The sequence below is a fragment of the Indicator indicator genome, chromosome 14 (assembly GCF_027791375.1).
Source record: "Indicator indicator isolate 239-I01 chromosome 14, UM_Iind_1.1, whole genome shotgun sequence".
Classification (NCBI taxonomy): domain Eukaryota; kingdom Metazoa; phylum Chordata; class Aves; order Piciformes; family Indicatoridae; genus Indicator; species Indicator indicator.
This window is the reverse complement of record NC_072023.1, coordinates 18317444-18340943: the sequence shown is the minus strand read 5'-3', so window position 1 is coordinate 18340943 and position 23500 is coordinate 18317444. Positions and strand designations below refer to the sequence as shown.

At 47.6% G+C, this 23500-nt stretch overlaps 1 protein-coding gene across 1 annotated transcript; it reads left to right on the top strand.

Moving 5' to 3' along the window:
* Positions 1 to 2846: 2846 nt before the first annotated feature.
* YBX3 (Y-box binding protein 3) lies at positions 2847 to 22857 on the top strand. The gene is made up of 9 exons (XM_054386696.1): positions 2847 to 3099; positions 8004 to 8067; positions 9778 to 9811; positions 15300 to 15389; positions 16025 to 16147; positions 17527 to 17621; positions 20721 to 20892; positions 21517 to 21617; positions 22286 to 22857. Exons 1-8 carry the CDS (start codon positions 2847 to 2849, stop codon positions 21580 to 21582), a joined length of 897 nt encoding a protein of 298 aa, XP_054242671.1. The 3' UTR covers positions 21583 to 21617; positions 22286 to 22857.
* The last annotated feature ends 643 nt before the right edge of the window (positions 22858 to 23500 follow it).

The window sequence follows — 23500 nt, the reverse complement described above, 5'->3', positions numbered from 1 at the left end:
TGTCCTTGCAACTATTCTTTAGGGAATATTATTTGTGGTGCTCCATTGTGAAACTAAATTTACTGTACAGGTACATGGTGTTTCCTGTGTGCCCAAAGAAGCTCAGGAGAAATGCATGAGGCAGAAGAAAGAATCCCTCCAAGAATCAACTGCCAGCAGCGTATGGCTCTAGGTTGGTCAAGTCTGCACTGAAATGAGAACCCAACTGCTGTTTCACAACTACAGGTTGAAGTTTTGTTATTCCCCATCTTTTAGTGCCATCTACAGGCTCTGACTGAGTGGACTCAGTGTTGGACCTTGTGCTTTCAGCACAAGTATATCACATTAATTTACTGGGAGAAAAAAAAAAAAGAAAAAAAAGGGCTTTGGGGCTCAAAAGGAAAGTGGAGGTAAAGGCAAGGAAGTAGCTTTCTGCATGTGATGATGCTTCTCAAGTTTGGACATTCCTGGGAAGATATAAGATAAAAGTATTCCCCTGTGTAGAGCAGGGGAATAGGATTTATTGTAATAGCAACTGGCTTGCTTTCTATGACCTCAGACAATGCTGTATACATCATGGTGCATCAAAAGCACCATAGCCAGCAGATGGAGAGAGGTGATTCTCCCACTTTGCTCTGGTAAGACCTCACCTGGAGTGCTGCATCCTGCTCTGGAGCCCTCAACACAGAAAGGACATCCACCTCATGGAGCAGGTCCAGAGGCGGCCACAAAAATGATCAGGGGGCTGCAACGAGTACAGGCTGAGGGAGCTGGGGTTGTTCAGTCTGGAGAAGAGAAGGCTGAGGGAAGATCTTATTGCTCTCTATAACTCCCTGAAAGGAGGTTGGAGTGAGGCTGATGTTGGTCTCTTCTCCCAAGTAACCAGCCACAGGATGAGAGGAAATGGGTTTGAGTTGTGCCAGGGGAGATTTAGTTTGGACATTAGGAAAAACTTCTTCACTGAGAGAGTGGTGAGGGGTTGGAACAGGCTGCCCAGGGAGGTGGTGAAATCACCATCCCTTGAGGTGTTCAAGAAGCTGTAGATGTGGTGCTTCAGGATATGGTTTAGTGGTTGTGGTAGTTGGGTTACAGTTGGACTCGATGAGCTTAAAGGTCTTTTCCAGCCTATGATTCTATGTTTGCATGTATTCTATGAATGCATGTATGTTCAAGGCAGCTACCCAGATCAGCAGAGACTTGGAAACAGGATTAATATCTCTTTTAGCCTCTGTTCCCCATCACCAGGGTGGAGATGATAATCCCAGTGATTTGCATGTGATGCTGGATAAAACACAGTTATTGATGCTTGTGGTCCATGGGTCCTAACAGTAAAGGCCCTCCGAGAAACCAAAAGAAAGAAGGCAACAATTAATTCTGCACCTATTCTGAGGGTTAGGTAATATACATTAAATAATGGTTTGAGCTGCACATTGAGCCAGCAGGATGAAAGGACTATGGAAAAGCAGCTCATTTGCTGAAAAATAAAAAGGCAGTTTATTGTGGGAAGAGGAGTACGTGGTCATCTAATTAAGAAACATGCAGTTATGCCTATGCTTTAAGAAGGCTTTAAGAAGCTTACAAGGAACCCCATTCCTGGTATTTCTTAACTTTTACTTGCTGAACTGCAGCTTTACTGATGTTTGTCAACTGGGTTCAGTTCCCTTCCAAAAGTCAAACAGCAACAAACCCCAGGTTGAGTAACTTTCATCCTAGATAAGCCCCTCTGACTAACACAGGTGAGAAGCAGGTCTGGTTCTCCATGACTTCAGCTCAGACACCTTCTACCAGGGGAGCTGCAGCAGCAAGAAAAGTACACAACCCAGAGGGATATGAAACAGCCATTGCCACGCCTCTCTGCTGGTTCTTAGCCACTCTTTTCTCTTGGCATTTGCTCAGAGTATTCCATCCCTTTCTGACAAGTGTCTTCACCTTAGATATTTCAGTCCTTGGTCTAGCATTCAGCAGAGCACCATGCTCCCCAGCCAGCCTCTGCTGCTAACTTTTCTTCCAACTTGGGCAGCAGGAGGCACATGAAGAGCATGGAGGGGATGTTCTTCTCTCTGCAAACACCTGTGACTGGTGCCACAGTGCCTGAGGCATTGCAATTGTAAAGGTGATGCTCTTGGCTGTCCCAGGCTGGACTGTCCCAAGCTGGACTGTCCCAAGGCACTTGTGCAGGAATGACAGACACTGTGGGAGTGACAGACACTGGACTCAAGCAGAAGGCAAGAGGTGGATCATGCTTGGCACACCCACTTCCAGATGGTTTCTCTTCTGGCTGTGTTCTAAAAGTATTTCTTCCAGAAGTTCATTACTTGGTGAAACTTGCTTGTTAGTAGTTCTCAGGGGTGTGTTCTGTTCTTCCCCCCAAAGAGGAACTGCAGAACACAGACCTCTGTCAGCTCATTATTGCAAGTTCTTAGACCAGTTCCTAAACCAAGTTCACAGGAGGAAACACGAAGCATTCCTCCTCATGTCGCTGTCAAGCCCAAGCAGCTTTTGCTGGACTTTTTGAACAAGCTCCAGTCCAAGATGAAACACAGCTTGGCCAAGTCACGAGCAACCTAAAGCCCAGGTTAAATTGGTGTTTCCACCACCTGCCATGTGAGCTGAGCTGAGCTGAGCTGAGCTGAGCTGAGCCGAGCTGAGCTGAGCCGAGCTGAGCCGAGCCGAGCCGAGCCACACCCCGAGCCGCCATGTCGGCGCGGCCCCTTTAAATGCTAATGAGGCGGTGCCCATGCCGGCGCCGGCCCCCGCTGACTGTGTTAAAAACTTCGGCGGGGCCATTTTAGGGGCAGTAAGACCCAGCGCGGGCCCGCGGGACACCGGCCGCTAAGCGCCGCGCACTCACCCTCCTGCCAGGCACCATGAGCGAGGCGGCGGAGACCAGCACGCCCAGCCCGGCGCCTCCCGCAGCCGCCGCTGCGACTGCCACCGCCTCCCCGGCCGGAGCCCCTGCGCCGCCGTCTCCCGCCGGCCCGGACGCCAAGCCCAAGAGCCCTGTCAGCGCCGCCGCGCCGAGCGCAGCTGTTGGGGAGGCGGCCCCCGGCGCGGCTGCGGCCGCCGCAACCACAGCCACAGCCACAACCGCCGTGGCCGAAACAGAGAAGAAAGTACTGGGTGAGTGATGGGCCCCGCTCCCAACTTCCCAGGGCACCTGCGGCGGGGGGCACAGGACAGCACAGAGCCGCCGCCCAGGGCCCAGCCCGGCTCCCCGCCCCGCGGCTGTCACTCACGCTGCGGTTCGGGGGGGGCTGTGCTGCCGTTTCTTCCGCCTTCTCCTCCGGTTGGGAAAGCCAACTTGGAGTCGGGCGGGAGCACCTGTGGTGCAGCAGCCTCGTTGCCTGCCCCACCTGGCTCAGGGCTCCTCTGGGGGGCCGGCCGAGGATAGTGAGGGATGTGCAGCCATGCTGCCGGGGCTTCCCGGCACCTGCCGGGGCATCCCTTCTTGGGGAGGGTAGCTGTGAAACACTGTGTCAGTCCCCCTCCCATTATCTTAAGACCTTTGCACAACTTTTCTGTCTATAAAGAATACTGCTTTAATAATACTTCTGTGCTTAGTCCTTTGGGGTTTTAAAATTGTTTTTCGCTTTAGTAAAACAAGCGAAGTGCTCAGCTGCCAGAGCTGTGCTCAAAACCAGTGCATAGCTGGGGGGGGGGGGGTTATCATTGTGATTAAATAGCATCAACCTGTTAAACGACAAGACTTCAATCGGCAGGGGAAATAGAGGTCTGCTCTTTATAACTTTGAGAAGGTATTAAAGGTGAAGTTGAGGCTGGCTACAACTCCAGAACTTCCTTAAGGGAAGACAGTGCCCTCTCTTTTGAAGGGAGGGTGCTGAAGTCTTTGCCACAGCAGATAGAGGAGCCAGGTAAAGGACTTCTCTGGAGCTGAGATAGGAAGGACTCTAGCAAAACAGAAATTGGAGGTACAGTTGGTGTGGGGTGTGTTTCACCATCTTCTGTTATCAGATTTGTCAGTAATCAGTCAAGGCACATTCACATCTGTTGCTGTGCCTGCTGCTTCTTCCCTTAACATGGCTTGTTTCGTTCTTGGTAATGATAGAATCAGTCAGGATTGGAAGGGACCACAAGGATCATCCAGTTTCAACGCCCCTGCCGTGGGCAAGGATACATCACACTAGATGAGAGTGGCCAGAGCCTCATCCAGTCTGGCCTTAAACACCTCCAGGGATGGGGCCTCAACCACCTCCCTGTTTTGATCGTGTCACCTATTGCTGTTTTGGTTTGGGGTGGGTTTTGTTTTCCCCACAGGGTGGGGAAGAAGTGAAGGCACCAAGTAGCTTTTCTGGTCTAGGAGGAAAAAGAAAAGTGCTGTGGTGAGTTTTGCACACTGACCTTCTAATTAGGCAAGACTTTTAGTGGGAGTTGTAAGGAAAATGATTATAATGTGAATTGGAAGTGGACTTATGTTCAAATCCACCTCAGATGTCTCTGTTAATGGCTCTGGCAGAGGGCTTGGACTTAATCTGTTGAGGTCCATTCCAACCCCTAGCACTGTGATTCTGTGATGGTGTTGTCATTACCTTTGCTTGCATCCCATTAGAAGCAGAGTCTGATGCTTGTTCAGGACATCTCGATGTCTGACTTCTAGGAATAAGGATAAAGTTTAGTCAGCTTTGTCTTCCCTTTCGGTCACAGGTAGCTTGGGCTTTTCTTGTTAAAAACTAATGGAAAGGCTGTGCCTCTGTGGGCAGGGGTGGTTGTTTTTGTTTATTCTAATAGTCTCAGTGCCTTGTAGAAATACAAAGGCTTTCACTTGCTGATGGGCTCTGCATCATCACCTCAACTACCTCATCTGACTGGTTGGTTAAACTGATTACGGTTTCCTCTGGGCTTGTCCTCCTTGCCTGATCTCCCAGCCTTGACAGCTCAGGCTTAACAATGGCTGTAGCGTGACCATGTTCAGTACCATGTTAATGTGTTGTAGGTTCTTCTCTCATGCTAATGCTTAAGGGAGGCTGCAAGAATTGGTGTGGGTACTGCTGTTTTAGGGAATCCGTGGGAGACTCAGCTCTGGCCTCTGGCAGCTTGTGCAAAACAAATGTGGAGGAGACTTGAAGTGGGCTGGGGGGCGTGGGGGATGTGTCTCAATGCTTATCAATATCGAGAAGGCAAGTGTCAGGAGGATGAGGCCAGACTCTTCTCAATGCTGCCTGGTGACAGGGCAGGTGGCAATGGACAGAAACTGGAACACAGCAGGTTCCCTATAAACATGAGGAAAAAATTCTTCCTTTTGAGAGTAACAGATGACTGGAACAGGCTGCCCAGAGAGGTTGTGGAATCATCTCTGGAAGCATTCTAAACCCTCCTGGATGTGTTCCTGTGTGATTGACTCTAGGTGATCCCGCTTTAGCAGGGGGGTTGAACTAGATGATCTTCAGCAGTCCCATCCAATCCCCACCATTCTGAAGCTCTGTGTGTGGGCATCCACTTAGAGCAGCCAGCTGGCCAGGTAGAGTGAATTTCTACTACCTCCTTCCACCAGCTTTTTGACTTCTCCAAGGGTTTTTTTTGTCAGGCTTTCTGGGCTTCTCACCCTCTTTCTAATCTGAAGCAGGCTGACAGCTTCAATAGCTATTTTATGGGGGAGGGAAAGGATGATGGGGGGTGGGAATCAGTGGTATTAGTCTTGTCTTAAAGTAGGCTAAAGCCTGCATGTGCCATCGGCCTCTGCTTCTGTGTTTACTTACCCTCTTCTTCGTCTGGTGACTTGTCTCAGTGCAGTGAGCTCTCGTGTACTGCCGGTGCCTTTGCGGTGGCAGCAGGAGCTCTGACCGAAGAGATATCTGCTTGCAACTAAGTTAAAAGCACAGCTACAAATGTTGATGCTAAAGGCTTGTTACTGAATCAGTGCTTGACAATGAAACTTGGGGGGTTATCACTGAACAAAACAGCTTGGGAAAGGATGCTGCTCTAAGTAGAGCCCTTTGCTCTAGCAACTGTCTCAGTCTTAACTTGCTTTTGCTGCTTCTAAATAAGAATATTTTCTGCTGAAAGAGCATTAAAGGAGACCAAAATCTCCACTTCTAAAAGTGCAATGAGAAAAGGGCTGTTACTGCTTTCTATAGAATCATTTCAGTTGGAGAAGACTTTTAGTATTATTGTATCCAGTCATTCTCCAACTCAGACTCCAGTGCTAAACCATGTCCATCAGCACATCTCTGCCTCTTTTTTTTTTTTGATACCTCCAGGCATGGGGATTCAACCACCTCCCTGGGCAGCCTTTTCCAGTCTTTAAGAACCCCAATAGAGCAGTTTCTTCTAATACCAAATCTAAACTTCCCCTGGTGTAGCTTGAGGTCATTTCTTCTCATTGAATCAGTTCTTACTAAGGAGAAGAGGCTGATGCTCACCTGGTTCCAACCTCGTTTCAGGGAGTTGCAGAGAGCCAGCAGGTCTGGCTTCAGCCTCCTTTTCTCAAGGCTCAACAACCTCAGTCCCCTCAGCTGCTCCTCTCCAGACCCTTCACCAGCTTTTTTGCCCTTCTCTGGACCCACTCCAGCACCTCAATGTCCTCCTTGTGAAGGACCCCAAAACTGAGCCCAGTCCTCAAGGTGTCACTTCCCCAGTGCTGAGTCCAGGGGGACCTTTGCTTCCCTGATCCTGCTGGTGACACAATTCATGATACAGACCAGGATGCTGTTGGCCTTCTTGCCCCCCTCAGCATGGTGCTGGCTCATCTCCAGCCAGCTGTGGATGAACAACAGCAGCAGTAATACAGTGGACTCCTATCAGCAAACATTCCTACTTCAGCTCTATGCTCACAGGAGGAGTCAGAGTTGCTCTGCCAGAGGGGTGTGTAAGGATGGCAAGGCTCTGTGACACCAAAGGTCTGTGTAGCTCTGTCATGTCCTGATGGATGTGTAGGGAAAAATGTAGGTGTAGAGCAGACAAAGGTTATGATTTGCAGTGTTGTCTTCTTGCCTCTAGCAGACTGGCTTGGACTTTTGAACTGGAGATTCTCTAGACTATTTCCCTGTTAATTGCAGCCTGTGTTCCTCCAACCCCTCAAACATGTGAGGTCTTTAAACAAGCAGTAGGTGACAGACCCTTTTCAAATCAGCAGTGTAGTTTGCTTAGGTAGTAGTTCATGCTATGTAATAAATAAAATCTCTGGAAGTCTGGAGAACAAAATTCTCCCATCCCTACAGGTTTGAAAAGTACAAATTTGTGGCCACCACCCAGTTGCTGAGAGGGAAGGAGAGGTTGAGCTGCCTCCATTGCTGTTGAGTTGCTCCCACACGTTTCTGTGTGTTGGAGGAACAGGTTTCACCAGATTCTGTAAGACACTGCAGTATGTCTCCTAAGTAAGATATCATTTGGGGGTTGAGATAGGAGCTTGTCTTGATCTCGGAAGCCTTGGAATATGAAGTTGGTCAGTTTAGAGAGCATCTATGATTTCCCAGTTAGAGGAAGGAATAGAAAACCCAAACGTTTTGGGGTTTTGTTGGGTTAGAGTTATGTTGGCAATGCTAGGAAGAGCTTGTCCCAAATAGGAGTTTGCTGTCTTGCCACTTGAGAGAGTTGCATGCTGCTTAGTAGTGGTCTTCCTGGCCAGTTCTGGCTTCATCAGAAGAAAAGAAGGGTAAGTCTGAGTGAAGAGGGACTTCAAGACAGGGGTTTTGTTGTGTTTTTTTTTTTAGCTATGTTTCATGTCTAACTATGAAGGTAAAGAGGACTCCTGGATGGCAGTGGGATTTTCAGCTTCATTGCTTGTTTCTGTGCTAAGAAATGGAGAAGGGATGGATGGGCACATTTGAAAATGGAGTTGGACTTTGTTTTAAATGCTGGGGAGAAAACTCTTGGCCAAAGAACAGTGTTAAAGCACTGCTTCCTCCTGCTGCTTTAGTATAAGCTAAAGTTGGAGATGAAGGTACACATGGAGTGGCAATGGAACAGAATAGGTCTGTTTGACTTCATGTGCAGGTATAAAAGTGGCTTTGTTACCTTCTTGTATTTCCCTATGTTTTAGAGTAACTGCTTGAACTTTTTTTTTCCAGCCACCAAAGTTCTTGGCACAGTCAAGTGGTTCAACGTCAGAAATGGATATGGCTTTATCAACAGGTATGTTTAAACTACAGCAGGCCTGTTTGTACTGCACTAAGACTCATGCTACAGCTAATATGCCATGTGTTAGTAACTACAACAGGGACTCGTGTACCTGACTACAAGTTCATGCTGTTGATAGCCAGGTTTGGCCAGTCAACAAACTTGTGTCGTTCTGAGGGGGCTATTTCCCCTCCCCCCACATACCTTCCCCTGTGTCTGGGCAGAAAAAAGAAGAGGTCAAGCTTGTTACAAATTTGGTCTTTTACTTGTTTCTCAGATTTATTCTTTCTGCACCTTTACTGAGCTTTATGTTCTCTCATGACTGCCTGGCTGTTTTTTAAAGGTCTGAGTAAGATTGGAGTTGGAGGGGAAATACTTCTGGATAAAAATTAAAGTCTTAACTGATTGGTTAAAATACCTTCTCAAAGTTCAGTGAGATTTTCTGATACCATCTAACTGAAGATATTCCAGGTTGGGTTCAGAGAAATTCTCTCTCTTTTTTTCTTTCTTTTCCTCTGAATACAAACAAATCTGAGTGGCATTGGTAATACAAATAGCTCTAAGTGATACTGATCACACTCCAACCTTAGCTACACAAGACCCACACTTCCAAGTTACTGGAGGAAAATGGCTTTTGAGGCTGGAATAAGCTGTGGGCTTGAAAGGCTCAAATGTTTTGTGTGCTTTATAAAACATGAAGCTCCTGCGTGGTGGATGCTTGCCTTGCAAAAGCCATCCCTGAGAAGTTATATTGTACTGTAAGTCCTTGATACACAGCAGGTAGATTTGGGTAAGTGGAACAGTGTAGGAAGGGGCAGGAGAGCCCCTGCTGCATGGATCTGAAGCTAGTTCTGGTCCAATATTAATCCCAGTCTCTGGAGACTAGTGATGTGCAAGATTAGGAGAAAAACCCAAGTTAGGAAGAACTCATTTTTCAGAGAAGTCCATGTGAGAACCTTCAGATGGATCTGGTGTAACAACCTGTCAGCCTTCTTCCTAATCTGAGCTCCACTACTGCTTCAGTCTAGCCCAAACCCTTTTGAGTTCTGCCTTACCTTCACAAACTGACCCACCTGTTCTCTCTGCAGAGAGGGAATTGGGTGAGCAGATGACAGAGGCTGGGCTCTTTCTGGTCTATGGGAACACAGAATCGAGGTCTTGGAGCTGTCTTCATGGCTTACATGTGGAAGCCTGAAGTGTCTGTTCCAATCCAGACAACCTCGTGTTTATATCTAGGTTCCCCCTCCAATGGACTTTCCTAACACCTCTTGTGCATGGTCGCTTTGAGTTTCACTGAAAGGAGAGCTCTGTTAACAGCTGTGGCCAGTCCTGTTGATAGTCTTGCTTGACCTCTGGGATAACAGCTCAGGTTGCAGCCCCTGGGGAAGTTGTGTGGGTTTTTTTGGGCAGGGGGGTGGTGCACTAGTGAAAGGCAAGCAGTCTAGTCATTAACTGTCCTGTAGCAGGACAAAATACTGAATGTCTACCAGAAGATTACAGAGAACCTCTACTTCCCCATCCCCTCACCCCTTCTGAAGGGTGAGGAGTCCTTTCTGCTGTCAAGCATATCATCCTGGAGATTGAGAGCAGAGTCTTGGTAGCCTTAACTTGCACAGAATGATTGGAATCCAGGCTGGGGGAAGGAGGGTTTCTTTCATGAAGCCAGACACTTCTATTTAAGTCTCTTAGCCTCAACTCTTCTGACTTCTCACTTTCTTTTCGCAGAAATGATACCAAAGAAGATGTGTTTGTTCATCAGGTAAGACAGTGCACAGCTCTTGGTACAGTCACTGCTGTGATAGGGCTCTAATGCAGCTCCAAAATGGCCACCTGGCCTTGGCTTCTCCTCAGAATATTGCCTGCAAATCCCTTGAACAGGCATGACTGCTGAGTTTTTCAGGCAGGAATATTAGGATGTTTTCCTGTTCTCGGGGCTTGGAAGTGAAGGAGTAGGTATTGGAACCTTTCATGGTTTCTCTTGTCTACTCTGACTTTTATTGCAGATTTATCTCTCTTGTGGTGTTTTGTTTGATTGTTCCTCCTCTCAGGACAGGACTCCTGTTTTGTAAATATCTTCCTGCTTTTCTCTTTTTCCTCCCCATTTCCTTGGGCTTATTGTCTTCTGTTTCTTCCTATCCTCTTCATTTGAATGTCTGTTCTGTCTGCCCTCTCTGGTATTAGAGAGAAAGTGATCTAACCTGGCTCTTGACCAGCCTGGATTGCCATCAGCTGTTGCTGCATGAGACAGCTGTTTCTAGGAAGAAAAGGAGGAAGGCCATGTGCCAAGTGTGCCCAGACACAGAGAGGCTGCCCCAGCAGCTTGTCATTGGTTAACTTTTCCCTGAGCTGTCAGTAGGCTGCCCTAAGTTTTTGCTGCAACTTTTAGGTCACAGGCAACCAGTGAGAAGACAGAGGATGCTGTTTCCATGTAGATGTAAATTGATTAGTTGGCCTAGGTCTAGTTTTGCATCATATGAGACTTTTAATAAACCAGGGAAATGAAATCCTGCCCATGGAGCTTGTCCCATATGAAATGTCTGCAGGCCCATGTGTTGCAAAGCCATGCTTAAAGCCATGCTTTTACTCAGGAACTTGCTTTGTGGAGTAAGTGGCAGCATTTCCATCAAATGGGACCAGAAAACTTGGAGCTGGTCACAGAGGACAAGGATTTGTGTATGTAATTGTTAAACATAGAATTGCTTTGGTTGGAAAAGACATTTAAGATCAAGTCCAACCATTTTCTAACTCTACCAAGTCTGATGTTGAGCCTTGTCCCTCAGCACCACATCTCTGCTTCTCTTAAACACCTTTGGGATAGGGATTTGACAGCATCCCTGGGGCACCTATTCCAGTGCTTGAGACCCCCAGCGTGGCAGTTTTTTCTAATGCCAAATCTAAACTTCCTCTGGTGCAACTTGAGGCTACTTCCTCATCCTATTACTTGCTACTAGGAAGAAGAGTCTGACTCTCACCTTGCTTCAGCTTCATTTCAGGGTGTTGTAGAGAGCCAGAAGTTCTCCCCTTGGCTTCCTTTTCTCCAGGCTAAACAACCTCAGTTCCCTCAACTGCTCCTCACCAACCTTGTCCTCCAGACCCTTCACCAGCTTTGTTGTCCTTCTCTGGACCCACTCCAGCCCTTCAATGTCTTTCTTGCAATGAGGGCCCCAAAACTGAACCCAGTGCTCAAGGTGTGGCCTCCCCAGTGCTGAGTCCAGGGGAACACTTGCTTCCCTGGTCCTGCTTGTCACACTTGCTGGTCAACACAGTTTGTTCCTGTGGCTTCATGTCTAAACAGTGAAACTAGGCTAACTGCTTTATTCAGTCAAGGGGGGCAGTTCCATTATCTGAGAAATGGAAGGGAGTAATTCTAGTGCCTGTAATGAGTGAAGATGATGTTGGGAAGGGTATGCAGCAGACATTCCCTCTTCAGTAGGTAGACTTGGGAAGCAAGAGCTCTCAAAACACATACTGATTTCTGAGGGTCACTCTCCTTCCTTAGTGACAGTGTGCTCTGTGTGTGCTGATAGAGATGCTGCATTTGCAACCCAATAGGAGTGTGTCCAGGGGAGGATGGGAAGAGCTCTAGGAAGAGAAACATGCACTGGGTAGGCAGCCCTGTTAAACTACCTTGAAGACAAATGAAGTCTCCTTGAGACCTGTGAGAAGATATCCTAGGAAATGGTTGATGTGCTCCCAATGACAGAGCTAACATGGATTAGTGTTGTTCTGTGTGGGAAAGCTGCCTGCAGAGCCAAGTAGTGAAGGCCATCAGCAAACTAGTGTTATCAGTGCTATTTTGACCTCCTCACTTGTAGAGGTGATTCATCTAAATGTAAACTGTGTGGATGTGTTTGGGAGCTAATTGCTCATCTCCTGTGGTTGAAATCCTCTGACTTGAGCACAAGTGGCTTGCTGCTTCAGGAATAACACAGACATGCAAGCCTGCATCTGATTCACCTTTTTGGTGGGCTGTGCATGGCAGAGTAGATGCTTCCAGCTCTGGCCTGGGTTGGCTGCAATCTGATGATGTTCCTCAGCTGTTCCTGTAGGTGAATGTGCTGGCTACCAAAGCCTGAGGCTTTCTGGCTGGAGCTCCCGATGGGGCCACCCTGTGAGGGAGGGAAATCCATGGCGTAAGCAAAAACTGTGCTGCAAGCTTCCCTCTCTGATCAGTGCCAGTTCTGCCCCTCCTCCATCCCTGCCTCCCGGGAAGGGGCTGGATTACATGCCTAATCCCTTCAGAATAAGGTTGACCTAGTTGAATAGATCTAGCCTCCTCCCTCCTGCCCTGCACACATCCCTAATGGGGAGGGAACAGGCTGGTCTCATGATTGGAGTAGGGGTTAACCCTGGGTGTCTGGCTATTGGGTGCTATTTATAAACCTATCACAGATTAAAATGCTTTTCTCTTTAGGCCATGCATGGTTTGCTTTGAATTAACTTTGTCTTGTGGGGGCTGCAAGCCCTTCTTCACTTGCTTTGCCTTGCTTGCATACTTGTCTGGCTGGTTGCTGTAAGGTGTTGGCTGGGGGCACTGTGTCAATTGGAGCTGGTGTGAAAAATAAGAACTGGTGGGTTGTGGAGAGTGCCTGTTGCAGGGAGAAGGGTCCTGCAAGTTAACACCATTGAAAGTGGTGGAAGTCCAGTTTAATTGGGTGTATTTTGTATCAAGAAGCAGTGAGGAGTTCATCTCTTCTGCACAGGTCTTTCAATTCTCTTCACTGGGTTGTAGTTGCCACACAGCTTAACCCCCCCGCACCATTAACTGGCATAATGAATTTTGGCTCTTGCTGTGACCACGCTGGATGTGCAGATGATGTGGTGATAGGATGTAGGAAGAACTCTTCCAAACAAAACACTTAACTAGCTCTGAAGAGTCTTATAGCTATGTGTTCATTAGTGCTCCCTTGGGAAGGGAAAGGCGTTGTCTAAACTGGGTGCTGTCTGAACACAGAACATCTGTCTTTTGAATCAAAGAAGCTGGAGTCTGCAGGATGCTGGTGAAGAGTAACAGAAGAGTGCTCTCTTGCCTCTGGATATATAGAGTAAAAGTCTGTTCATCAGGCTTAGAGCTTAGGCTTGCTTTAGAGGCTTACTTCAGTGATGTTTCCCTGCAGCTGAAGTAGTTAAGCCATACAGTTTCTACTTTGAATTCTCGAACTTGCTCAGAACTGCTCTGGGTTGCCTGTACAAAACAAATCCTAGCCCATACTCCAGCAGCCTCCTGTTGGCAGGTTAGTCAGCTGCAGATCTGAATTTAGGCTTCTGTCTGTAAAATTGGAATAGAACACATGGAATCTTGAGTTTATCTTCCATTACCCATCTTGGAGGATGTTTGAGGAGCTTCATTACTCTTAAGTCCACCCTCTACTGAAAAGAAATCTGGTAGGCCCTTCTATTGGGGGTTAGGGTTGGGCTGGCCACTAGACAAAGGACAGACTCTCTATTAACCTCCTCTCTCTTCCCGAGAGAAAGGGAGTAAGGGTGAGATTTATGGATTGGGAAACAAAACTAATCAAGCTTTTCATTTTATTATCTTCATAAATGTCACTGTTGGGGGCAGGCACTGGGTATGTTCCAGGCTGGGCTCAGTGGCAGTTGGGAAACTGGATTTGGATTGGACAGAGTCCTCCAACACCATTCTTTGAGGAAGAAATCTTAACCCTTGTGATCCCTCAGCTTTAGACTGAATGTGATGTATATAGAATGGAAAACCTTTGGGTCACTTGTCCTGTCTGCTTCTCCACACAGGTGCTACTTCTTACTTTTGTATACCAAGCTGAGGTTCTGTAGATTTAGCAGTGACCTTGGTTTCTGTAGGAACAAGTATAAGCAAGAGCCTTTCTGCATAGAAAACCTTAGTAGTAGCTATAAGCATCAAACCTTATTGCTTCTAGAAGCAGATGGGGTCTGCAGAAATGAGCTGTTAACTTCAGAAAGTACAATTACTTAGACTGAGCTGAAAACCAAAACTGCTGAACAGAATCAGTTGTCTTCTAGCTCAAACCAGACCACTTGGAGTTTGAAATGCAGCTTCTTGACATCTGTGATGTGCAGAGCAGAAGTCTTGAGAGTTTGAGTCAGTTGTTTTGCTACAAGTGGTAGTGAAAAAATTAAACCTTGAATCTGCTGTGAAGTTAACTGGTATGTAGCATCTACAGAAAAGCTGCTACTTCTATCAGAGTTTGAGGAATGGGGCACTCATACTACTGGGACACTAAAAGGGAACACAGCTGCCTCAGCTCATGGTGGGAGTCTTTGCTTTCTAAACTCCCAAAAGAATTCACTTGAGCAGCTCATTCTCTTCCCATATCAAAAAACCAACAACCCTCTTGGGTTTTGGTAGCAGTGCTGTGTGTGCTTTAGCATTCTTCCCTGTGCTGTGCAGAGACACTGCAGAGTAAGGAAAGGTGTGGCTAGGTGGGGAGCTAAAAGGGTGTGCTGGCCTGCTGCCTGGAACACAAGTGCTCAGCAGCTGTCAGAACAGTTTTCCTGAAACAGTCAAGCTCAGCTCCCAACTGATCAGAACTCTTCTGCTAGTGGGAAAGATTTGGGGGGCTGTTCATAGAGTCATAGAACGGATTAGGTTGGAAGGGACCTTAAAGATCATCCAGTTCCAGCCCCCTGCCATGGCCAGGAACACCTCCCACTAGCTGAGGCTGCTCAAGGCCTCATCCATCCTGGCCTTGAACACCTCAAGGGAGGGGGCATCCACAACCTCCCTTGGCAACCTGTTCCAGTGTCTCACCACCCTCACTGCAAAGAATTTCTTCCTAATCTCCAGTCTCAATCTGCCCTCCTCAAGCTTCACTCCATTCCCTCTCGTCCTGTCACTACAAGCCCTTGTCAAAAGTCCCTTCCTGGCTTTCTTGCAGGCCCCCTTCAGGTACTGGAAGGCTGCTGTACAGTCTCCCTGGAGCCTTCTCTTCTCCAGGCTGACAGCCCTGACTCTCTCAGCCTGTCCCAGAGGGGACACACTACCTCCTCCAGCAGCTCCATGTCCCTCTTATGCTGTGGGCACCAGAACTGGATGCAGTGCTCCAGGTGGGGTCTTTGCAGAACGGAGGGGAAGAATTCCCTCCCTGTCCTGCTGGTCTCATCTATGCATCTGCAATTCCTTGGTGTGATGACTGGTGTGGTGCACAGAGCTGAGATGGCAGCAGAAGGCTGTCCTTCCCTGCTCTCCAGGGCTGCCAATGTGTAAGGCCATGGTAAGACAATGGTTTTCTTCTCTTCTTTCTTTAAAGACGGCGATCAAGAAAAACAACCCCCGGAAATACCTGCGCAGTGTGGGTGATGGAGAGACTGTAGAGTTTGATGTGGTCGAGGGAGAGAAGGTGAGAGACTCTGGAGACTTAGGGATATGATCCAACAGAGTGACCATCACTGGTGGGGAGTACGCAGAACTGTAGCTGTGAGTCTGCTGGGTTTGGCTGTTACTCCCTGCAGTGGGTGGCTTTTGCACAGCTTTGCTGTGGAAGGTCTGGTTTTTAAAGGCTTCATTAAGTACTTCTAGGTGTGGACCAAAACTCTAACTACATCCCAGTGCTTCTAGGAGCTGGAATTTTCACTTCAGAGAGCATCTGAAGCTTGCAACCTGCTCAGTAATCATTAACTGCCCTGAAGAACTTGGCTTGAAGTTTAGTAGCTTAACTGTAAGAACCTTCATTTCTTTGTGCTTCTGCTTTTTCCCCAAGCATTTTTTTTATTTACTCTCAGCTTTCTTTGTTGTTTGTGGGGGTTTTGTCTTTTTTTACTTCCTGCTTTTTCCTCTGAAATCAGCCTGGCTGCTAGTGTCCAAATTTATGATCAGAATTCTTGGTTATGGAATTGAGAGGAACAAACAGACGAATGAACCTCTGTAGCTTGGAACTAATGCAAAAAGCCCTGCTCTTTTCTGTTGTCACCCTTGCCCTGTAGCTGGTTGTTCTATCCTCACACCACTCTGATTAACTTCCTTTGGACTTTTCAGGGTGCAGAAGCAGCTAACGTGACCGGCCCAGATGGAGTCCCGGTAGAAGGCAGCCGCTACGCTGCAGACCGGCGCCGCTATCGCCGCGGCTATTTCGGCCGACGCCGTGGACCACCTCGAAGTGTAAGTTCAATTCCTTCAGTGTCGGTCATCCTACCTCCTCAGCAATCTTCTGATCCTTCTCCTGAACAGTTCAGCAGGGCCTTACAGTGACCTGGCAATGCTTAACTAACTTGGAAGTATTCAGCAGTGTTCTGGATTCCTCCAATGTCAATATCATTGCTGTTGATACTGGGATTTTGCTATGAGAGTTTGTCCTGTAGGCCCTTCCTTGATATGTCTTTCTGGAATGTGGTAAAAGCGTCTCTTTAGGTGTTAAAATATCTGTTTGTTTGAAGAGTAAACACTCAGGAGTGAGACATCTAAGTGGTTCACCATATCCTTCACCTGAAGCAGAGGGAAGTCTTAGTAGTATAACCATAACTTAAGAAGGTTTCTTGGAATATGGGTTTTATTTAGAAGTTCATCACTTTCCATGTCTTGGGAGTGCTTTGATAACTAGGTGCTCAAGGCCAGGCTGGGTGAGCCCTTGAGCAACCTGGTCTAGTGGAAGGTGTCCCTGCCTGTGGCAGGGGGAGTGGAACTAGACAATCTTCAAGGTTGCTTCCAACCTATGCCCTTCTATGACTTGTGAAACCTCCATGTATCATCCTACCATAGGCCTCTGCCTACAGTATTTCAGTGCAAAGGAAACACTTTGGTGTAGCTTTATTTTTTCCTTTAAATTAGCTACACAGCACTGTACATAACATCTGCAAGATTTCCTAAGCACCTTCCCTGCAGGGTTTTGCAGAAGGAGAAGTATCACAGAACAGCAGGGGTTGGAAAGGACCTCTGGAGACCTAGTCCAGCTCCACTGCTAGAGCAGGTTCTCCTAGACAGGGTGCACAGGAATGCAATATTCAGGTGGGTTTTGAAAATCACCAGAGGAGGAAACTCCACAACTACTCTGGTCAGCCTGGTCCAATGCTCCAAAGTAAAAAGGCCTTTCCCTATGTTTATGTGGAACCTCCTGTGTTCTAGATTGTGCTCTTTGCCCCTTGTCCTGTCACTGGACACCACTGAAAAGAGCCCAGCCTCATCCTCTTGATCTTCACACTTCAGATATTGGGAAGATCCTCTCTGTCTACTCTGGCAGAATTGCCTCTCTTGACTTGCTGGCCACTCTTCTATTGATGTAGCCCAGGGTATGGTTGGCCTTCTGGGCTGTGAGCACATGTTGCTGAGGGCCTCTGAGGAACAAGGGCAGCATTCTGGCTTTTGCTCTCTTACTGTCATGTTGCCCAAGTTCAAGTCTTTCATCTGCTGCTGTTGACCTGATGTGCTGGGGTCTCTCAAGTGATAACAGTGGGTTTGAACGTGTCTTTGGATCGTTTGGCTTTACAGTTCTTATACTGCCTGTGACATCTTTAACTCTGACTTTGGTCTTGTTTTGGTTGCAGGGTGTTGAGGGAGAGATGAGGGATGGGGTCACAGAAGGAGGACAACTTCATCAGCAAGTCCACAGGAATCCCACGTACCGTCCCCGCTACCGCAGGTTCGTGCTGGTTCCTTTGCTGCTCCTGGCATTTGGCTGCTGCTCTCATCTGTGCAGGCTTCACAGAGTAGGAAGCTGTGCTCCCTGCCATCAGTGCCTATGCAGTGGTAGGGACAGGGAGAAGCACGCTGATTATCAGGAGAAAGGAACTTCTCCTGCAGAACTTCTTTAATGTGCTGATGTATTGCTCAGAGCTAGGAATAAGTCAAGAAAAGGTGAACGAAATGTTTGCATCTTCTTACTGCTCCCAATTGAGCAACACATTGAAGTGAGTTCCAGGGTCCATGTCTTCCCAGCTGCACTCCTATGTTTTGCTGGACAAGTAATGAATCCAAATCCTACTCAATCTGGAACATCTGTGAGGGCAGAGCATGCTTTAGAACTCTTCTCATGGACTGCAGACTGGAGTTTGTCAGTCAGTACTGGAGTAGTAGCGTGGACAACCAGCTCAGTCCTGTATGTGTCCCAGAGGAGGGCCACCAAGGTGATCAGAGGGATGGACAATCTCCCCTATGGGGACAGGCTGAGAGAGGTATGGCTGTTCAGCCTGAAGAAGAGAAGCCTCTGGGTAGACCTTAGAGGGGCCTTGTTCTGAATGCAGCCCAGCATCCATCTCCTCTGTGTTCTGCAGTAGTGCACTGCTGATTCATGCTGAGGATGCTGACTCCAGCTGTCTGCATACAGCAGATTGATGGACATGGTGTTAAAAGCTTGCATGAGTGTTGGGGAGACTGAGCAGATAGCCAAAAGACACTACTGTTGTGATGTTCCTAAACAGGCAAACTCCATCTAGCTCAAGAAATCTATAGCATGGATACCAGTTGGAAGCTGAGAGGATATTTGGGAAATGGGCTTCCTTGTCCTTATTTTTGCCTAGGGATCCATAACAACTAGGATAAATGGACACTTAGCAGCATGTTCTTAAAGATGTGAGACCCCTACCTACAGTACTGTGTCCAGTTCTGGTGCCCTCTGCTTGAGAGGGACATGGAGCTGCTGGAGCAGGTACAGAGGAGGCCACAAAGATGATCAGAGGCCTGGAAAAATCTCCCCTCTGGGGACAGGCTGAGAGAGTCAGGGCTGTCAGCCTGGAGAAGAGAAGGCTCCAGGGAGACTGTACAGCAGCCTTCCAGTACCTGAAGGGAGCCTACAAGAAAGTTGGGAAGGGACTTTCGACAAGGGCTTGGAGTGATAGGATGAGAGGGAATGGATTGAAGCTTGAGGAGGGCAGATTGAGACTGGAGATTAGGAAGAAATTCTTTCCAGTGAGGGTGGTGAGACACTGGAACAGGTTGCCCAGGGAGGCTGTGGAGGTGTTCAAGGCCAGGTTGGATGAAACCTTGAGCAACCTCAGCTAGTGAGAAGTGTTCCTGGCCATGGCGGGGGTTAGAAATGGATGATCTTTAAGGTCCCTTCCAACTTTAACCTTTCTATGATCTGTGGGATATGTGCATTGAGTCAGTCATGTGTTCATTGTACCTTGAACTGGCCAGTTTAGGATAATTTTCTTAATTTTCCAGCCTTAGTTCTGAATGACCACTGCAGCTTTCAGTTTCTGTTCTGAGGGGAAATTTCTGTATCTGAGGAATTTAGTACATTTAAATATCTGTGGGAAAGAGCCACTGACTGTCATACCTTTGGAGATGTTTCCTTGCCTTCTTTTTTAAAGTTCCCTCTAAGTGGAAAAGCTCATTCTGATTCTTGGCTTTGTGACTTGTTTTATCTTGGAGAATGAGGGACAAGTTAAAGAAAACCCTGAGTTACCTCACTGTTGATCTTCATAAAGTGTTGTGATACAGTGCCCCCATAACATCCTGCTCTCAGATGAAGAAATAGGGATTTGATGGATGGTTGCACACAGAGTAGTGGCCAATGGATCAATGCCAAGATGAAGATCAGTGATGAGGGCATCCTGGGGTGGATTAGAAGGGGTGTGGTGAGTAGGTCACCTACTCTGCCCTGATGAAGCCAATCTGGAATATTGTGTCCAGTTCTGGGCCCCTCAGTTCAAGAAGGACCTCAGGGAACTGCTTGAGAGAATCCAGTGCAGAGCCACAAAGATGGAGTGGAACATCTCCCTTGTGACAAAAGACTGAGGGAGCTGGGGCTCTTTAGCTTGGAGCAGAGGAGCCTGAGGGCTGACCTCATTCATGTTGATGAAGATGTGAAGGGCAGTGTGGGGAGGATGGAGCCAGGCTCTGCTCAGGAATGTCTAATGACAGGACAAGGAGCAATGGGTGCAAGCTGGAGCAGAGGAGGTTCCATGGGAACAGAAGGAGAAAGTTTTTTCCTGTGAGGGTGCCAGAGCCCTGGAACAGGCTGCTTAGAGGGGCTGTGGAATCTCCTTTTCTGGAGACATTCCAAACCTGCTTGGATGCATTCCTATATGACCTGCCCTAGGTGATGCTGCTCTGGCAGGGGAGTTGGAGTGGATGATCTTTTGAGGGCCTGTCCACCCCCTAAAATTCTGTGATTCTGTGAAGACACCCAAATTTCCTAGAGTCTCCTCTGCAGACATTCCTGACCTTGAATATCTCCAGGAATGGAGCCTCAACCACCTTCTTGGATAGTTTTTTGCAGTGTTCCACCACCTTCATGGTGAAGAACTTGTTCCTAACATCCAATCTCAATCTGCTCTTCTCTCATTTCAAACCATTGTCCCTCATCCTATCCCTGCAGGCCTTTGCAAACAGTCCCTCTGCAGCCTTCTTGTAGCCCCCTGCAGGTACTGGAAGGCTGCAATTAAGTCTGCCTGGAGCCTTCTCTTCTCCAGGCTGAACAACCTCAGCTCCCTCAGCCTGGCCTCATAGCAGAGGTGCTCCAGCCCCCTGATCATTTTTATGGCTCCACTCTGGACCTGCTCCATCAAGTCCATGCCATTCCTGTGTTGAAGGCTCTAGAGTTGAGTGCAGTACTTCAGGTGAGGTCTCCCCAGAGCAGAGGCAGAATCTCCCCTCTCTCCATCTCTGGGCATGCTGTTTTTGATGCGGCCCAGGCTGCCATTGCCCTTCTGGACTGCAAGTGCCCATTGCTGGCTCATGTCCAGCATGAGTATTTTTCAAGCTTCTCTCTTACTTACCACCTATTTCCCCTGTTCAGGGGCCCCTCACGTCCACGGCCTGTCCCAGTGGCTGGAGAAGCTGAAAACAAGGAGAACCATCAGGAGGCCAATGCCATGAGTCAGCAGCCCCCTCGCCGGGGGTACCGGCGCCCTTACAACTACCGACGCCGACCTCGTCCGCCCAATGCTCCAGCTCAGGACGGGAAAGAAGTAAGCAGGCCCCTGGCAAACCAGTGTGGAGACCAGGTCTGGGGCGAGGGGGGAGGTACTCAAGGCCACCTCTTCTGTGGGAGTTTAAACAAATAATTGTTGGTGTGCTTGAGGAATGGCTAAATCCGCAGTGTTGATGTTTTGGGGGTAGTTGGCTTCATTGCCTGTTCCTTGTGGCCTGCTTTGAGCTGAATGGGTGGTGGCATGGGGACTGCATCTGTATCAGTCTTAATTCGGCTCAGATTCTAAGAATTTTGAAGTGGAGAAGACCAGTTGTGGTTTCCAGCTTCCTCAGATCTTCTCCCTGTAAGTGATGAATTTGAACACTCTAGAGAAGTTTCCTAAGTGTCTTTAATCAGATGATTTCAGGGAGCTGTTTGCAAACACAAGTTTTAGCTTGATGAGGAAAGACTTTTTTTTCATTCTGTATCAACTTGAGGTGATCCCCTAACAGAACCTGAGGGACAGTTCTTAAACTTTAGTGTATTTCCTGGAGTTCTGTGTTTTCTCACAATGCGTTTTCCTTGGTTATTTAAACACCTGAATTATGCTAGCACCACCACTGGGCAGAAGAAGGGTCTGGAGCTCAGCCTTTGGCTTTAATAAAGGTTTCTTGTTTCTCAGACAAAGGTGACTGAAACACCCGCTGAAAATCCTGCTCCAGTGACTGAGCAGAGTGGTGCTGAGTAATGCCCGGCTCCTCAGACACCTTTACCATCCCTCAGGTAAGGAACAGAGATACTTCCTGTTCTCCAAACAAATTACAGGGTGGTAGGGGCTGGTGGGGACCTCTTGAGATCCAGTCCAATCCCCCTGCCAGAGCAAGACCACCCATAGTAAATCACATGGGGACAAGCCCAGGCAGGTTTGGAATGCCTCCAGAGATGGAGACTCCACAATCTCTCTGGGCAGCCTGCTCTAGTGCCCTGCCACCCTCAAAGGGGAGAACTTTCCTTATGTTTGGAACCTCCTGTGTTCCAGTTTGTGTCCTCTGTCCCTTGTCCTGTCACTGGCCACCACTCTAGACTCTGCCACATGCCCTTATGTATGGCTAGATATTTGTGGTGGCACCTGGGAGTGCTCCAGGGGCAAAGCAAGAGGGTTCTGCTGCTTTTCTTTCTCTCCTCTGCCCCTGTGCCTGTGTTTGTCACAAACTACATTTTGCTTTAGAAATCTGAATTTTGAGGAAGATTTCTCTGGTCTCTTTAGCAACAGCATCTGTTGAAGTTTTGCTGTGGGAAGACACTGTTTCTCAGCTTGTGCACATAATAACCTAGTCATGCTTTTGCTGGCCTTAGGATAACTTCTTCAGCTGACATCTCACCTTCTTAGCAAAAAATGAAACTAAAAATAATTTTTTTAATCTTTTTTTTTTAATCTGGCTCTTCAACAGGTGTCCTAAAACAACTCAAAAGTAACACCAAAGAAACACAGAAGCAATAAATTGTCAGCAGTGATGATGAAAGCAAAGATTTTTTTTTTTTTTTTGAAACATGGAAACTTAACAAAAATGAAACTGACCAGCAGCTGAGATCCAGGGAACGCCTGCAAGAGAGATGCATGGAGAAGGCGAAAAAGAGTGAGGTTCAGAAAGAGCAACCTCCCTTGTGTCAACAGCAACTCTGGGGGGGGAGGGGTTTGGATTTGGTTTATTTTTTTAGAATTTCACTTTTTCACCAGTATTGAATTTTTCAAATTTCTTTTTGGTATCAAACTGAAAAGGGGAAAAAAAACCAAAAAAACCCAACCAGAGAACTGAAAATGAAATCAAATGCTTTTTTTCTTAATCATTGGATGCTGGTGCTAAACCTCCCAGGTGTGGTGAGTTTTGGGGTTGGTTTTTTTTGTGCCAGTCCTGTCCACTGCAGGACAGGGGGAGGAGAAACTTCTGCTTTTCTTGGTAAGATCTCTTTGAAACTGTGCAGCATGGGTGACGTTCCTCAAATAAAAGTGATTTCAACTACCCAAAAAGATCTGCTTATAGTATGTGGTGGGGTTTTAAAAGAATTCATTTTTTAATCTTGCTGCTTGAGCATGTCAATGTGAAAATAAGAGCTGCCTGTTCAGTATGGATATTGCAGTAGCTTGTCTAAAGCAGTGTTGGATGGTACCTGTGCACATGGCTAGGTTAGGTGGGTCTGCTACAAAACAAATTCTGCAAAGTAGTTCTACAACAGAGCTGTGACCTACACTGTCCCCTCTGCTCTTCTGGCCCAGATGGCCTTAATGGTGGGTGGGTGGTTGTTTCAGTTTGTTTTTTTCCTGTTACTATCTTAACAGCCAGCTGATGATGAGCCAATGTGTGCCCAGGTGGTGTGGATTAGCAGGACTGAGAGCAGCAGGAAAAGGGTAGTGATTGTGCCCCTGTACCCAACACTGGGGAGGCCACACCTTGAGCACTGGCTTCAGTTTTGGGGCCCTCACTACAAGGAAGGACATTGAGGGCCTGGCCATGGTTCAGAAAAGGGCAGCAAAGCTGGTGAAGAGTCTGGAGAACAAGGCTGGTGATAAGTAGCTGAGGGAACTGGGGTTGTGTAGTCTGGAGAAAAGGAGGCTGAGGAGAGACCTTATTGCTCTCTACAACTCCCTGAAAGGAGGCTGGAGTGAG

Coding starts and splice junctions, on each gene's coding strand:
- YBX3 (XM_054386696.1), top strand. CDS start 2,847: ATGAGCGAGGCGGCGGAGACCAGCACGCCCAGCCCGGCGCCTCCCGCA. Junction 9,812..15,299: donor AAGATGTGTTTGTTCATCAG/GTAAGACAGTGC, acceptor CTTTCTTTAAAG/ACGGCGATCAAGAAAAACAA. Junction 17,622..20,720: donor TACCGTCCCCGCTACCGCAG/GTTCGTGCTGGT, acceptor TCCCCTGTTCAG/GGGCCCCTCACGTCCACGGC.